Source organism: Pelecanus crispus, chromosome 3 (genome assembly GCF_030463565.1).
Source record: "Pelecanus crispus isolate bPelCri1 chromosome 3, bPelCri1.pri, whole genome shotgun sequence".
In the NCBI taxonomy this organism is placed as follows: Eukaryota; Metazoa; Chordata; class Aves; order Pelecaniformes; family Pelecanidae; genus Pelecanus; species Pelecanus crispus.
The window spans coordinates 93,132,929-93,151,099 of NC_134645.1; the positions used below are offsets into that span (position 1 = coordinate 93,132,929).

The 18,171-nt window shown below is 37.3% G+C and overlaps 1 protein-coding gene across 1 annotated transcript in view; it reads left to right on the top strand.

The window, feature by feature from the left end:
• ME1 (malic enzyme 1) overlaps positions 1 to 18,171 on the top strand; it is a 184,766-nt gene that overhangs the window by 88,149 nt on the left and 78,446 nt on the right. The window contains exon 6 of the mRNA XM_075707463.1: positions 13,933 to 14,036. Within this exon, the coding sequence (XP_075563578.1) occupies positions 13,933 to 14,036 (104 nt within the window). The remainder of the gene's footprint in view (positions 1 to 13,932; positions 14,037 to 18,171) is intronic.

Here is an 18,171-nt window from a genome sequence, read left to right on the forward strand (position 1 = left end):
TAGTAAATGCTACTTATTCCTATCTCAATCTAACCATAGGTGCATATTCAGACGTAGCATTCATTTCTGTGGAAGTGTTTGTGCGCACACAGCTATGTCCATTACATCATACATAGAGTTAATATATCTGGGCCGTTAGAAAATTCTGTATTTTCACAGGGCCCTGTCATCAACAGAAATGGTAAATTGTTACTGGATAGAGAGGCCTTTATTGCACAGAATATTCCCTATTTTGGAATACTGTGCTTTATTTGGAAACCACATTTCCTGTTTTAATCTTGTTAAATGTGTCAGTCTGCATGGTAGCTTGCATCTGACTTTTGTCTGTGCTTTTTTTCTCCATATGTTTCTTTACCTTCTGTCCAGATTCATTCTGAGCGCTATAATCAGTTTTCATAGACTCTCTTTTTTTTCCAAATATATCCAATGTGATGTGTGCAGGCATGCTCACTACCAAGATGCATCAAGCAATGCTCATGGAGAGTAACACATAATAACTGCAAGAAAGGAAAAAAAGGAAAAGGACATAAAAGCTTACTAGCCAAACAGTTGCTGTCTTTAGTCTTAGGAAAGGAAAATAGCTCATTCTTCACTGTTGGCTTTTCTCCTTGAGCCAGAAAGAACTCAAAGTCCTGCTGAGGTAGTCCTCAGGTTTAAGTGAATGCCAAGGAAACCAATGTTAGCAGTTAACTTTATCTGTTAGTTAGCCTTAAAAATACAGCTCAGTAACATTCAAAGAAACCTCTTGCATTATTATTTTCTTGCAAGAAATCAGGAAGTAATTTGCTGATGGTGTGTTTTAGACAATTATTTTCATTGGCTTTAATAGTGGATGTCAATATATTTCAGAATTCACTTGTGCAATTAAAAGCTAAGAATCAAATGTTAATTTTTTACTGAATACTCAAATAATAGATTTCCTAATATATAGTTTCAAGTATATCTTCAAAACTGCATACAGCTTTAGTCAGGAAGGTTTTTTTACCCTCTATGGCCTAAAACCCTTGCCTGAAGTGATTGCAGCATGTTGTTGAGATGGGGTTCCAGAGGTGGAATCTTGAGAGTCTAAATTTACCCAAGCTACTGAGGTTTCCAGTGTGTTTCAGTCTTTTAAAGGCTGCCTTTTGAAGAATCTTTGCATTTGTCTGCTATTTTGTCCATAGTCTTCTGCAATTTTTTTTTTTTTAAATTACTATTTCTTCTGTATCTTCTGCCCTACTATGTATTTCCTTGGTTGTATTAAACCTTCTGTAGAAGACTGTTGTATAGACACCTCATGCATCCTAAAGGATGCATTCGACTAATCATGTATACAGAGAGTTGAAATACAAAACATTGCCTACCCCTTTTATGAAATAATTGCGTACAAAGGCGAACAGCATTTCGCACCATATTTAGAGCTGTTAACTGTTTTGACTTATTTGCAAATGTAGAAGATCATTTGCTATTCTTTACCGTGGTGTTCCCAGGGGAGCATATTACATCACCTCCCTTGTTTTCATTTAGATGCTTTTCTCATATTTTCTTAGGCATAGCTCAGCGGCTATGAGTACCAGCAGTTTTACCAATAAAACTCAAATATAAATGGGCTTGGCTTTTAAACATTTATTCTCTTTAAATATTTTTCTCAGTTTCATAATATGTACACTATCAGCATTTTGCTTAATTCTGCATTCACTTGTAATGGGCTTTGTTCTTTACTATAATAGTAGAAAGACATTCTGTGTTTACCTTACTACTATTATAATGCTCATCTCCTTTTGCCCTAATACAGGGATGAAAAATATCTTGATCTACATTTCCTTTCAGTACTTACAGTCCTTTTTAAATAGATAAAAAAACAACAGAGCAAAGTCTTATTTTTTTTCACCAGGGGCTTACTGTTTTCATTGTACAACAAAAGGTTACTGCATGTTTTAAAACTCATCCAATTGTTCTAGTACAATTAAATTAAAGGAGACTTTCAAGTTCATATTATCTTTTTAATATGCATGTTGTACAAAATAATATGTTTTTATATACTTCAGTGCCAGGCTTACATTCACCACGATCCTATATTGCCTCTGCTTAAAGTCCTCTTATACTTTCATAGAATACTAGAGATTAATGTTTGCAATCTTCTTGTAACTATCCAGCTGTTGCCTGTGTACTAAACCCAAATCTAGACTTTTCTAATATACCTGCATAGGCAGCAATATTTTTGCCTATTCTCTTCTATCTTTCCCGTACCTAAGATTCAATGGAATGGACAATTATAATCTTATCTTTGAATCTTGTCTTGAGAATCTGGGGCCCCATGACCAAACTAGGGAAGCTCAGAATGACTGAGAAAGAGACATGGAGCTTGAGAGTCATCTGAACCTGAGCTAATCATCCTAGGCTAATTTTATGAAGAAGAGCAGATGCTGCTTCTTGTAGAGTAGCTGTCTCAAATTGGCCAGATGAGTTGTATTTTAAAACTATCTTTTTTTGTCTATTGACTATAAAAAGAGCTTAGACTAACTTAGATATTGAAATATTCAGTACAGGTTCTTACGTTAGATAAGATGGATTCATACTCAGTTTGCACTTCACTTGCCTTTCTGTGCATCTGACAAGTTGTTGCTGTGTGGCTCAGGAGGCTTCTACAGAGACTACAACTTGTTTTTGAACTTATGTCAACCTCTTATTAAACAAACTCTTTGATTCTTTGAGAAATGCCATTCTACTGCTTGGTGTGTGAGAAGACCTCAGCAATTGTCTTACTTTTGATCCATTGTCATCCTTTAAACTTTGCCATTTTGGCTAGGAATATATGGTATTCTTTTTCTGAGACTATTCCTTTATTTTTATGAAATATGCTATTTATGAATATTTCTTTTGTGAAATATTCTATTTCACTAGACCATGGAAAATGTGATGAAGCCAGATGGTGCTTCAGATTTTCATATTTACCAAGCAGCATATCGACAATGATTTTTAACACTCAAGAAGTTGAAGAAGGGAGGGCTTTAGCAGAAAGAACATAAATGGTGACACGGAATTTAAGTCTCTGTTTCAGCTGACATTAGAAAGAATGAGCTGTTCTGTCAGTCCATTTCATTTCTTCTTACTTCACTGTTCAGCACAAGGGGATCTATAGAAGAAGGCAGAAATGAATATCTGGAAATGCTTATTTTGGATAGCATGCATGAATATCCATAGACCAAACTGATGGCAGACTTTATTTTAAGACACATTAGACGTTTCCAACTCTTCATACTCAGAAGACAGCAACAGATAGTGTTTGTTTTTGTTGGCTTTCCATTCTTTCTGAAATAATAACTGCTAGCTATCTGCCTCCTCAGCAATTTGACAGGCAATGGAGAAGACAAGAGAGGGAATGAGCCATAAATATAGCTTTTATCAAAAATGTGGTATAAGATACATCATTTGTGCCTCCCCGGAAGTTGGTCTAGTGTCTGGGATAAAATGTGTTACCTGTTGACCATAAAGGTGCTCTTACAAATGTTGGCCTTGCACTAGCAGGTCTACTTTGTGCACAGAACTACTTTTCCCTTTTTTCCTCTGGTGCTACGACAGATATATAGTCAACAGCTGAGATGCCAGCACTAAAATAGTATCACCAGACTTGTTTAATAATTTCCAGTCAGTCAAAGGGACACTGTTGATGTGACTTGTTTACGTAGGAAGAGGCCAACCCATTTAGGCTCTAGTAAAGAAAATGGCTGAGTATCAGCACAGGAGACAGGGATGTCAGGGTCAAAGATATTTTGGTGAAGGACCATGTGGGAGTAGCTTATGGAAGTAAATGAAATAAATACACATAAGTTTAATAGAACTGAGACGAGGACGCAACAAGTGGTGGAGATTTATAGGTACATGTGAAGGAAAAAAAATCAAAGCAAAATATCAGAACTGTTGATACAGAAATGAGATGTACTGATAACATAGAACAAGATTTTCAGTTTTGTAAATGGTGTATCTGCTGATATGTTAAAATTCTGTTCAATTAACTATGTGATGGAATCAAGGCACACTTTGTGTGCTGTCAAAATATGTAAGCTGATACAATATTAGCAAAATCCTTTTTATTAATAGAATATTAAAGATGAATGAAAATGAGATCTTTAAGACTTTTTTTTAAAGTTTATGTTATCTTTTTCATTTACCGGATAAAGCAAAATTATTAACATGGCATTATTCTGAATATTATTACTTAATAGCAAAACTTTACCAATGTCCTCTTCAAAAGAATAAGTCTTTGCCCTTCTCTGATTCACTTTGTTGTTGGTGGTTTGTTGTTTGATTTTTTTTTTTTTTTTTTTCCATTTTTTGGTCTGGTTTTGAAAGCTGGCGATGACTCCTTGCATTCAGACATTTCAGCTGCCTGTCCTAAACAAAATTTGGAAATGTAAGCAGATAAAAATAAAGGGAGTGATGTGTGTTTGTTGCTTCGCAAAAATGGTGTAAGAAAGTTTGATTTATGCAAAGTGGTTGAACCACCTCATGCAGCTGTATCTTGTCATACTCTTGATTAAGCTGAGGAAGATAATTTATTAAGATAGCTACATTCTTGGTAATTTTGCAGGAAAAAAGAAAAGAAAAATATCTCCAACTTCCATAAAAAGTGTCACTGAGGCTAGACTTGTTTTTAGGGTACTATTTTGGCCCTTCTTAAATATTATTGTTCAGCCACCTTCTGTGATTTATTGTAAACACTTACTGCTGGACCCTCAAGTAGGGTCCAGCACGTCCTTCCTCACGTTTTTTGAGAGCAATAAACTTTGAAAGTTTGATTGTGGTAATCTATTTCTGTAGCTTCCAGTTCCCATTATCCATGAACTATATTTCAAACTGTAGCATGGAGGGTATTGTTAAATGTTTCTGGATGTGTGGCAGGAACGCAGATTGAGATTTTAGCCATGTAGCTGCTGGGGTTCGTGAAGAAGAAATGATAGCTGTTGACTGTATGGGGGCTGTTGAAGCTCAGTTGTGTAGAGAGCTTAATGGCTGGTCTGAGCCTTTTCTGGAATTCAGTAAAAGCTTTTATAGAAAGTAGATGTCAGGGGGTTTAGGAGATTTCTTGTTAGGTGGTCTGAAAATCATATGTATAAAATACAAGAGACTTGTCAGATTTCTTTGCCTTCTGATTATTATTTGTATGTTAAAATATTAATGATTATATGCAGCATAATCTGCTGAAGTCCTAAATGACGTTGGATTCTTCAGGACTATTGTTTTCTCAATAGGCAAATGATTAAGTTTTTCAAGAAATGCCACTGGCATGCAGACAACCATTTGTTTTCAGTTTTACTGTGTAAGAGAGTTATGCATCCTAAAATTGTGTCTGATGAAATGTTGCTCTGAAACCATGGTTCTGAGAGTCTTCCAAGTTCCAACTCAAATTACAGGCATTTGTGGAATTGGCATCGTCCCTATCCCTGCAGACAGATGTTAACATTAGACGAGTTCTCTGAGACTGCTTAACATAATGCAGAGTATTTATCGTGCTGTTTATGTTGTTTTTCTTAAAATAGACAGTGAATTAGGCCTCTCTGATCTCCTTACTAACTGCTAGACATGTTTCTGGCAGCGGATCATGTGATGCATGCATACCTGAATGAGTGCAGCAGTACCACCTTAGGCATTGTGGTGATGCTCTTTTGTTGCAAAATCATTTGTAACCTAAGAGGAAGAGGCAGAAAGCAGTATTCAATGGGACTAACGTGTTATGTCTAAGGAAGAGAGAAAAATTTGTAGGGAGAGGAGCAGGCTGTTGTCTGAGCTCTGTTAGTGGGAAACTGCACTTCTCAGGGCTTGTCAGAATTGCCCAGAATGGAGTTTTCTCATGACTGTTTGGGAATTCTGGACTCCTGACTCCTCCTAAGGGCTTCCTGAGCCCAGAGTGTCCTTCAGCCACCCTTGACTTTATCCTGTTACATGAGAGATGAGGTTTGGGTTTGGTGTTTTTTTTTTTTTTTCCTCTCATTCATTTATAAAGCTCTTTCAAAAGGTGATTGTCAAGCTGAGGAATTGGGAGAGTTTTTTAGCTTAGTAGCACAACCAGAAAATATGCATTGAAATAATACCTGTAACTATTTATGTGCAATCACATATTTCTGTCTATGGAGAAAAAGACAGGATATAGTCAGATGATGATGAAGAAGAAGAAGAGTTAAAAGACCTCTGATGAACTTTACTTACATTTATCTAAGGTCCTTCAAACAATAAATAAGGATGAAATAAAAATTTCAGGGAGTTATGTTGGGAGATATAAAGTCAGCATTTTTAAGAGTTTTGCAGTAAAGAACAAATGAAGTTATTGAAGTGCATTACTGTAGATATGGTGCTTGTTTCCACTTAGTGCTCATCCCTGGAATGCAGCTGCCTCTGTATTCCCCACCCATAGTGCCAGTGCCCTGTTTGTACAAAGCACGCCATTATTTTCAGATTGGCACAAGTCACACAGAAAATGGATCATTCTATACCCTTTATTTTGTATAAATTAAGGAAATTCCAAGGTTAGAAGTTGTTTCCCCTCCCCCTTCCTCCTAGCATTCAAGTGCCTTAGTACTGACCTGTGTGGCACAGCTGCTACTTGGTGTAGAAGTTAAATGTAGATTTAAAAGACAGGCCTGATGCATCTGTGTGGTGGTGGTACACAAACATGGCACTAGGAAAAGAACTGTAGTACTATAAACAAGGACTTTACGAGTTTTAGTTTTGCAGCTAACATTCCGTTAACAGAAGATGTTGGCAGAATTGTATGTTTACAGTTGAAAAACTCTTAGTTTTTCATTTTCCTGGTATGAAAAACTGACAAACTAACTTGCTAGCTTTGAAGGCAGGGTGTTTTTGTCTTCAATTACAGTACCTTCATAAACAATATCTAATCCAGTCCAGAGGAAAATGTCTGCTTTTCTCCTTATGAACAGTGCACGGCTTGTGCTGCAGATTCAATGATGGCAGTTCTATGATATTTGCTTCTAACAGTTTTTAGAAGTTAAGCTGGTTGGAAAGAGTCAGCATAAGCTGTTTTACTTGAAAAAAGTTCCAATGGCACTTAAATTTTGGGGAAAGACCATTATTATTTTGCTTTGTCTCTTGTCTAGCAAAGATGTAGTCTGGGGTTTGCTTCACTGTTGAGCTGTAGTCCCAGGTCTTTCCTAATTTTAAACTACCATAAAGAACAAGGCATACAGAGCAGTTTCTGCTAGATTCTCCATTAATTTTAGTGCAAGAATTTTTTTTTAATAGCAATGGAAATTTGCTGGAAAAGCTTGATCATTTTTGTGTGGATCTCATGCTCTGTACCGGAAAGGTGAGCAGGTGGAACAAAAGCCTAGTTGCTCTGAAAAAGGTATCATTCATCTGATGTCAGATACGTCTCTGCCTTTAAAAAAAATTAATCTTTACTGTTCAATATGAAGTATGGCAAAATATACACTTAACGTAGCTACAGCATGTGTTACGTGTAATTTTTAGAGCCAATCCAGAAGAGAAGTTCAGGTGTCCCTATGAATTCCAGGTTGTTGGGAATGGAAAAGTCAGCCTGGAAAGGAACTTTGTTAGGCATACGCGTCATTGATGGACACCTGGCTGTGAGTGGTATTGTGAGTTTCAGGTTTTTGGAAATCTTGAAATACACCTAAAAATCATGAGATAAACTTTTGATTTCTAAAACGTATTTTATAATTGCCAGTATTTTGGAGGTAAGCTAAGAGAGTGACTGAGATGTACCTAACAGACTCAAATCAGAAGGCAACACTGCTACCTGCCCCTGCGCCATCAACAGCCCTTGAGCTTTTCACCCATCGCTTGATTCCACAGACTGCCCGCAGCCCTCGCACACTGGGACCTTTATTCAGTGCCATATACATGCGCCGGAAGCAGCCCACAGAATGTCCTTGGCACAGCCTGGCTTTGTGTGGTCTCTTGCTTGGGGACAGGCTGTGGTAATTTCATAGTGTGTTACAAGATTCCTTCATGAAGCATTCTTTCCAGCCATTAGAGTGATTTGTATTTTGTTGTTTAATTCAAGTTCGCTGGAGCTGACAATTTTTCAGCTGGGTAAAGCTGTCTGCATGCATGGGAAATAACTAGAATATAAGCAACAGATTTCAGTGTGCAGTCAAAGCTACAACTGGTAATTCCTCTTCAGGTTAAGGGATGAGTAAGCTTCCTGAGAAGGCGGCAAGCAAAGGTTGTAAAGGTCAAACTGACAGATAAACGACCTTATGAAAGGAAAGAACAAGTTGGATTGGATAAGTCAAGCCTGTCTTTAAGGGAAATAACTGAAAACATCTAGTGTAGCTGTGCAAAACTATAGGATCACTACGCACATATGGAAGAGAACGTAGCACAATTTTAATTTATTTTAAACAGAATTTGAAATACTGTAACTTCTTTTCTGTTATATCAGGATATTGATTCATCAGGGTATTAATAAATATTTATATTTTGAACTGTCCCAAAAATGCATAATATTCTTTGCTATTTTTTTCCCACAGAAATTGTTCCCTTCAAGCACTGTATTTAAGACTGATGTCAAAGGAACATTGTGAACGTATTATCTTTTAAATTCTTGACTATCGCAGGTCTAGAATTTAATCTGTACAGAACATGGACAGTTTTCAGTGATGGGTTATGGATGGGAAAATGTTATTACAGTTGTTTGCATACAGAATAGCTTTGTTTCTCAAGTACTGGCAGCCACTTGGGTTTGGCAAGTCCAGCACAGTTGGGCTCAACTTTTTAAACTCATGTCCAATGTGTGGAGATTATTCTCCTTTATTTATACCTAGAATGACCCATCGCGATACCTATTTTTGGCCTCCTATTTTGAGCTCTTTTGTGATATCCTATCCTATGGGGGATCCCCTGGAGGAAACTGAGGTGCAAAGAGAGCTGATGCTCTGTATGCCAGCACCTGTCTGTTGGGGATGTCCACGTAAGGTGCTAGCTGAGACTCCCAAAGACGGGGTCGCCTTCTTTTGGGGAGAAACAGAGGGTAAGGCCCCTTTTTTCTTGTGGAAGAGGCCCCTTGCAGTTTGAAAATGTGTTGACAAAGCTCTAGTCTTTAGAAAGGAAGGGCCATGATCTCTTCTTAGTAAGTATGTCATGGGTCCAGTGTAGTTCAAAGAAAACAAAATTTAAAAAAAATCTTTAGCTCTCTGATTATCAAACTTCTTTTTGCAAAGTATTCTACACCCTCAAACCCAGTTAGTGTCGGTGTTACTTGCAGCATTCAGCACATCCGAAATTCAGTTAGTATTTGGAAATGGAATCTCTTACACGTTTTAAGGGCATCATCCTGTATTTCAGACTTCAAAATAAGCTTATGCAAAGAAAAAGAGCTTCCTAGTTTAATATAAATTGAAATCTTATACATTCTTCCTAATGCCATGAAAAACACTTTGCAGCTGTAAGCAGTACTTGCAGGACAGAAGATTGTGATTCAGCATGTTAGTGCCTGCAAACCAAAAATGTAAATGAATGCAGATTGATTACTGGGTAATTAGTATTGATATAGGCTGAAGTTAAGTCCATAACATTGGTGTTGTTTCTGACTGGCTAACTCTTTTATTGGAAAAAGTTTCACATTGAGTGAAATTTCAATCTTGTGGGACGGAAAAAAAAAAAGTTTAAAATGTCCGACTTTCCTGGAGAACAGAAATTCCCCTATGCTCACCAGCCCTTCCCCGACCTGTGAAAACTGAGACAAGAAGATGTTTACAGAAAGAATTTTCAGTGTATTAATAAAAGAGAATATTAAGACTTGAAAAAGCAGCAGCATTCGCGCGGTTTTCTTGGTAGCTGTGTGCCCTGTTAGACCAATCATACCCTGAAATGTGTTTCATTTCTGGCATGTGGCATGTCTTTGTCCCAAAACTTCTGATGTCCCATAAAAATGCATTTCTTTAATTTTATAACTGTGGCTCGAACGCAAATAATTTCCTACTGTAGAACTGGAGGGTTTTGACATTTTAGTGGCGGGGGGGAGTCTCTGCTCTGAAGCATTACCGTACACCAGACACTTTCTAGGTGGCACTGAGAGGTTCTGGACGCTCTCTTCTGTCATCTTTGTGAGTGGAAAGGCTCAGTGTCTTGCAGTTCTTCACCTCCAATTTTCCATGAAGCTGTTCACTAAAACATGTATCTGTTCCAAAGAAATGTCTCGGTGCCAAGTTTGAGAATAGATGGCATTTCAGCATGTTTGTTCTCAACTGGTGAAATATCTAAGTGTGCAACTTTTCTGTTTCTCACTGGTTTGGCTTTTGTAGCTAAATTAGAGCCAGGTGCACAGCTCAAGCCTTGCTTGAACTTTGGTGGTTTGCTGATCTCTTGACGATAAGCGTGCACAAGTAAGATGGTATAAACGGCTTGCCTTTTTCTTAAAACCCCAAAGGTCATTAGAGTTTTAATACGCTCAGGTGTTTCTTCAAAGAACTCTTTGTTATTTTACACAGCTAATTCTAAGTAGATCTACATGATATTTCCAATACCAGAATCTCAATTAAGCCCTTTATTCTTGTAAAAACTTCTTTCTATTAAAGATTGAATGTACCACATTGCTAAACCTGAATGTTTTAGAACTTTTTTTGTAGCCTTAGAGTAAGTGTGTCTAAAAATAAACCAGCATCAGCTTTTTCAATATCATTTAATATGCATCACAAACCCACTAACCTGAAAAAAGCAGATTTACGTTTTGAAGGAGATTCGATTTCCAAAAGAACAAAACAAAGTTTAAGCTTTGACAACAAGCTGGGGAACAAAAGAAACCCAAGTCATTGAGGCAAAGTACCTAATCATCATGTCAGCTTGACATATTCAATTGTAGGATGGAAGTTTCTTTTTGGTAATCTGTTTTGAAAGCCATGAAATAGTCGATAGCGAATGTTAATCTCTCAAGATGTGTGAACCCTCTAAAAAAAACAACCACTGCCGGACCCGGTTTGCATGGTGTTGACCTGAATAAGGGGATAATGTGCTTAAGCAGCTTATTCATTCTTCAGTGCCCTTTGGAAAGGGAGCGGCTCCACAATGGTTTGCCACTCAGGGCTCAGACGTGACCACTGTTCTTTTCACTTGCTGAATGTTTCATTCTTTTGTCTCCGCCCCGGGCTTCTTCATACGTTGTTCCAAACAGGACTATAAAGGAACTTTTTGGGGCTATTTCTTGTCGAACTGTAACGTTTGTGAAGCAGAATGCACTGAGCTGTAAAGGAATTTTGAACTCTCGGTATATAGCTGGCCAAGCTTTTCATCAGAGATGTGTCGCTGAATTAATTGTCTCTCCTTGTGAGACTTCCCAGGCTGGAAGTTTAAACGTACCCCAGAAACATTGTATTAATTGTTTCAAATATTCCACATTAAATTTCAGCGTCAAAGGTATGTGAATAAATTCATGTAGTGATCTTATAACTGGAGCTGTTTCAGAGTTCTGAGTTTTAGCGTTGGCTGTAGGTTTAAATGCGCACAGACGTGAAAGATGCAAAAGTGGCAAAAGGAGTATAAGAGCCTGTTTCAAGGCAGACCAGTGGCTTGTTTAGCACTTTTAAAACAGCATAACTGAACGCCTATTTCTCTTGAACTTTCACAGAATCACTGCCCAACTTAATCTGGCTTCTTGAAGGAATCAGCATGACTCAGTCTGGCCACGAAGTGTTTTGGAAACAAGTGCTCAGAATTTAAAAAATAAAGGGAACAAAGATAGATATACATTTTTTATTTTAGGCATCATTTTACAAAATGAGAAAACAGACATTGTTTAATAAAAAGCTTGTGGAAGTATGTTAAAAGAGCAAATCAATTTAGGAAGAAGAGTTCCGGGAGTTGGAAAGGGACTAAGTTACTTATGCGGAATTGGACTGCGGAGCATGCGGTAGACTTGCACAGGACATGGAGTAGCAGAAGCCTACTGGCATGGAAAGCTGCAGCAATGGGATTTCAGAAATGGGATTACTGTTTCTGAGTCTTACCGTGATGCTCCTGACAGAGGCTCCTGCTGCTCAGCAGTTCTGCTTTCCAGCCTGGCGTGTTCAGTCTGGTGGGAAGCACGAGGCAACTCCCACGGGGTTTCCAAACTTGTCTTAAGATTTCACATTGCTAAACAGTTAATTTGCAATTCCTGTGAATTTATCTCTCAGAGAAATAAAATTATACTTGATTTGTCAGATTTTCGTGAGGCCATTTTAAATAACTAGTCAAACTCAAAATGGAAATGAAAAAATAATTCCAGAAATAGTTCTTGACTACAAAATTGGAAATGATTATATATAAAAAATAAGAGCATACAAAAGAGAAAATTACTTTGGAAGGTACCTGACATCAAGCTCTTGCCAGTTTTTCCTGCAGTATCTGGAATAGGTACATCATTATGATTTTGATTTTGCTGCTAAAATACCTAGAATAATGTAAATACACAGGTAAAATTATTTCAGTCAAAGAATATACTACTTAAACATAAATGCTTCATAGAATTGGTGAAGGGAATAAATAAAATGCTTACAATGTAATGACTTCACTTTCATTGACAAAGTAATTTTAATTTTGAGCTTTATTTGTTCTCTGATTCAAACAGTTGAACTAACAATTTCTGAAAGTCTGTAAGTAATGTATTAGGAAGAGTTTGTTTTGAAATGGTGATGAATTTAGTAACAATTCTAGAGAAACTGGCTTTTAATCCTGCTGAATTTTTGTATTGATTTTTTTAAACATCCTAATTTGATATCTTTAATTTTTTATGGACGTGGAGAGAAAAGTGAGGGAGAGACAGACGCCTCTATCTGTAGGTCTGCATCAGGATGCTCCCAGGGGAGGCAGAATAGCACCAAAGGTTTTCAGTTTCTTACTGATTCAAATCAATCTCCAACTGGGGCTTGTGACCCAAAGGATTTTTCAGTTCTACAACATAGAAAATCTGTAAAGGGAATTTAGGCGCTTTTCTAAAATACAGAAATCAGACTTGTGATTCCCAGCCTGAAGCAGGCTGAGCAATCTTTCCAGCCTTGTTACTTCGTGTTGTACATTGAATGCTCTGGCCTGGAAGGAGGAGTGGTCTGTATCTTTCCTTATGATGTTTTCCTAATTGAAGCTGGTGTACAAGTTTCTGCAACCGTGTTGGTTTTGCAAATTGGTTTTGGATGAAAAATGTTTAGTCAAGCTCCTGACTGATTCTGCAAGCTGTTTGGGCATGTGTGGGAGGATTGCACCGTAGATATAATGGAGAAATAAGCTTATTCATTTTCAGAGGCCTGTGAAAAATAATAGCAAAGAGTGTCTTTATATGAGAGTTCCTGGGAGAGCCAGTGAAAGTTGAGACTGGAGAATTGCTGTAGCTGGAGTGAATTGTCAAAAGTGATTGCAAACCACTTTGAACACATTTAGTAATTTGTAAGTTATAATTTGGAAATACATTAGACCAAAACAAGACCTTCTACTAGCTTGGAAGGAAAAGGTCAAAGGTTTGGTTATGTTTTGGCATATTGAATTTTAGAAAGCAGCACATTTTCTGAATATCAGCTCATTAACACAGTTGAAATGTGGACTCTGGGAAAGATTTGTGAAACATGATGATAAAAGTAAAGAAAATGGCTTTTTTAAAATGTCAGAGCACTGTCAGGATGTAAAGGAAAAAGAGAAAAGTACTAACTAAAGCTTTAAAAGGTACATTTGAAACCTGACTTCCCAGCATAAACTTTTACTTTTTTCCCTTGGAAACAATAGACTTCCTTTGAGACTAGGGTATCCCTTTTCCATGATACAGAAGGGTGTTTCTTTAATCTCATTGTTGTGTTTCTTCAGTTTTTATATAGAGGTGGATAAACAGATATGTACTTCATATGCTTGGGTTAATCCTCAAACACTGTGTTGCTGTCCCCTTCTTATTAACTTTGAGTGCACTAGTGTAACTTGCTCATGTAATAGTTCAAACATTTTTTTTGACAGGCATTGCTGAAAGATCCTTTGTATATTGGGCTGAGACACAAGAGAATCAGAGGTCAAGCCTACGATGATCTTCTTGATGAATTCATGGAAGCTGTGACTTCAAGGTATGTGATATATCTGTGCTATTCATTGGTGAATTCCACTGTGAACTTCATCTTGGGAGAAATAAAGGTCAGTAGCTTATGAAAGAAAGACAGAGTTGTTATGTTCCTGATCATTTTTATTTTGAGCATAGTATTTTACAAGTTTATAACTGTCTGAACTACTTGCCTTTAATATTGCAGTTTTATGAATTCACTGCATGAGTGGTAAAACTCATCTTGAGATGAGCAAACTAGTTTTCAAACTTCTATTTCGAGATTTGAATTGTTAAGTATTTGCCTAGTAATTTTCTATGCCTAGTGCTGTGCCTGCATGATTTTCTCTGTCTCTGTGATTTCACGTGTGAGATGTCAGCAGCCTGGAAGAAGCTATCATACTTGGCAACCCCTGCCTCTGCCCCCACCAAAACCATGACAGGACTAAGCTTTCAATATTTTGGTTTTAAATGTCATGGTATGGAATTATACCAAGTCAGCTCTTTCTCTTGCTTCTTTTTCCCTATACAGAAAGTAGTTAAATTTATTATTAGACCATAATGTGTAAAATAGTTCTTCTCAGATGTCAGATAACGTGTTTGCTCATATTTTCCTTGTTTGTTAAAATATTTTGAGTTCTAGCCTTGCATTCAATGTGTATACTTAAAACAGCCCAAGTGCCAGGATCCTTAGCAGAATGTGCTTTCTGCGTCTGCATCCCAAAGCTGGGGCTGAGCTGTGGGAGCTGGAAATACTTTGCAGCTCCTCAGTCTTGTCTTGTGCCCCATCTGCGTTTTGACTCCATGTTGGGACCTTACCTAGATGTGCACAACCTCTGCTCTTCCTGCCCTGGTTCCTGCACAAAAGAAACTTGGGCAAGCAGGTAGTATTAATTTCCATGCCTGAGGCGCGTATTCCTTCATGTATTACTATACTCTTCCCCATCACCCCCAGTTGGCCGATACTCCCTTGTTCATAATCTTGCTATGGAAGTTGCTGGTTTGGCTCTAACCTGTAATGTATTTGCTCCTCTTCTAAGTATTCCCTTTCAGATAAAATTGATGCGTTTTCACCTTCCTCATAGAAGGTTCAGAGCATTAGAAATTGCTCTGTGGACCTCATTTCGAGAATCTCTAACTTAATGTTTCCCTAACTCATCCTTTCTTTAAAATGAACCACAGTCCTTCATACTGAAGGAAATCATCAGAGTCAAGCAGAAGATTATCTCAATAAAGTTTGAATGTCTGGTTTACATGCTCTTTTTACTTACATGTCTTTAAAACTCTATAATTTTGAACAATTTTGAGCAGTCTGTGTTTGCTTGACCTTCCGAAAGAGCACTTCGTTCTCAGCTAAATCTGTCATGGTCTACAACGGTGTCATTTATTTCATGTTTGAAGTGGAGCACTTCAAATTATAATTCAAATTTTGTGTGGTTTACTTGTGAATTGTTTTGGCTGTTGTGTGACTTCTATATTGATTATGATACTCATTTGCTAAAGGTGAAGGGAAAACTGATGTAGTTAAGTCAAAATCAAGTCCATTTGTTCAGTAATTTCATATGTTCCTAAATTCAAATTTGTGTTTAGCGTGCCGTTGGCAGACTCAACACTTGCAGCTGATTCTGGCGTGGTGGGTCTGACTGTTAAAGATGCAGGTTATTATTTGCTTTATTGTGTATTACTTTCCCTTGCCAGCCATTGTGGTGATCGAGGTAATTGTATGCTTTGGTTAAATGCTAGTTATCTTTTCCTTGTGAAAGTTGCTCTTATGTTTTCCTCTTTTCACTTAGCCGCCTGCTGGCAACAGAGAGGAGTTTCACAGAGGGAGTATTTGCTTCGCTAATCTTAGGTGCATGTTTGGTCTGTTAAATTTTAGGGCAGTCATATTTATTGTTAGTTATTGCCATGGTACTCCAGATGAGGCTTTCTTATTTAGAATTGCCTAATCAATTCTGAGAATGGGAGAAGTTCTGAGGAAATCTGTTGTTGTGTTTTCAGTACCATGGAGTATTCATCTCCAAGGCATACATAACCATGAACATCATAAAGCACAAGGCTGTCATGTATTTTTAATAAGCCAAATTTAAAGACAGGATTTTAAGGTGATGGCAAATATTTTCAAGTGGGAAAACTATGTTAAATGCCTATTTTAGATCTTTTTCACCCTCATAATTCTCCAGAGAAGCCAAATGCTAATGGAAGTGACAGCCAGGTTTTAGCAGCACTGCCTGGGAACAAGGAGGAGTAGGCAGCTGTACAGGGCAGTGCACTGGTACAGGCTTTTCACTGGCTTCCAGGGAAACTTCCTAAACATGCATATTGTCTTGATTGATTGTTAAATTTTGAAAATCTAGATTTTTATAAGCAGATGCAACATCATTTATAGTGTTTCATGTTGAAACGCCACCTTTATAGAGTAAATGTCGTGATGCGTAATGAAGAAAATACGTTACAAAAAAGCATGTCATATGAAGGTATAGTTTCATCAACTACAATACTTTCCTCATCTCAGCCTCCACTGCTATTGACTTCCAGAAAGTTCTTCTTATGAAACAAAATTATTTATGAAAGAGTCAGGATTTAGAATAAACCCCAACAACTTAAACCATCCATTACTGAAAGATTTTGGTACAGTATCCAGTGTGCTATCATGGCAGAATGGAACTAGTACAATGTGATTTTTCCCAGATGTAGGAAGGCAGAAGCATATGGAAAGTATCTGGATTTCTGTTGACATAAATCCAGTTAAAAGCATCTATTTATTTACATATGTATACATTTATCTGTTTGTTTATTTATTACCAGTACCAGCAGCTGCCCTCTCTGAGGGTAGGTGCTATAATTTCTCTGGTCATTACAAGGTGTTTCTTGCTTTTGTGTCAGTGCAATAATTTAGGGGAACAGGAATATTCTAAATTGAAGGAATGTCTTATAACATGAGAATAAATGGACAGTTATCTGAAGAATGTAAATCAAACTGGAATTCAGAAACATTTGTTAAGTTTCTGTCCTATGGAGAAATGGTTCATAAAACATTTTACACAGACAAGTAAATTTTTCCAAATTACAAGTTGTTCTTAAATATCTATGTTTACAGAGGAAACTCTGAGAGGAGGGATTGCTAAACAAGACTCTGGTACCTGGGATTGCTCCACCAAGGCTTCCTGTGTAACCAGAGGAAATAATCTATCTTTTTATTCCAGTTCCTATTTCTTCTCTACTTGCCTGTGATAATGCAAAGAGAAATATGTCATTGGCCAAGAGGTATTCATGTATAACAGTGAAGGGATTATGGAAATGCTTGAGGGGAAAATATGTAGAATGGAAATGGAACAAGAAATGAACAGAGAGGAAAAACCCACTTTTTTAATAACAGGGACTTGAATTTCTTTGTCTGATGCACAAAGTACATTTAAAGGGTCTGGAAATTTTTTCCTTATTTTGAAGGACACTTTGTTTTCACAAATCTGGTAAAGATAACTCCACCTTGAACCCCTCCAAAAAATGCTGGAGTAGGGAAGAACAGCATCTTACCAGCTTGCTTTCTGCTTCAGACCATCCCCAATGGAAGGCACTGTGCACTGCAGAGGCACAATACTGACTTGCACCTCTGGTCTGTGAACAGATAGGAAACTTTTAGAAAATGGAAAGAACCTGGTGTAATTCCCAGAGGTTATTTCCTTGCCAACATACTGCAACCCCAAAAAATTGGGTGGAATTACTCTTCTGTTATAAGCTAAACCCCATGGATTTGTGATGCATAAAAACAACCCTGTATCACTGAAATTATTTTTCTATGCGTGTGTGATGGTGAGTTTTCAGTTTCACTTCAAGATGCAAATAATAGTGGTGGACCCTTGAAAAGTAATATCATGTGTCATTTATGTTCTCTTCTGTAATCATATTTTAATTAAATCCTTCCCCACTCTTTTTATATGCTGTGCTTTTCTCAAGTTTGTGAGCTATAAACCAAGCTGCTGACAATTGTAATTCAGTATGTTCTGTCCTAAATTACCATGATGTAGTTATTATTCCTCATTTGCCTGATTACATTATTCACAGATGGTAGCAGGGTTTCGTTTCACATCATGTGTTACTTTAAAATAGTGTTTTATGGTAAGTATGGTTTATCTTTGAGAACAACTGTAAAAGTAACATAT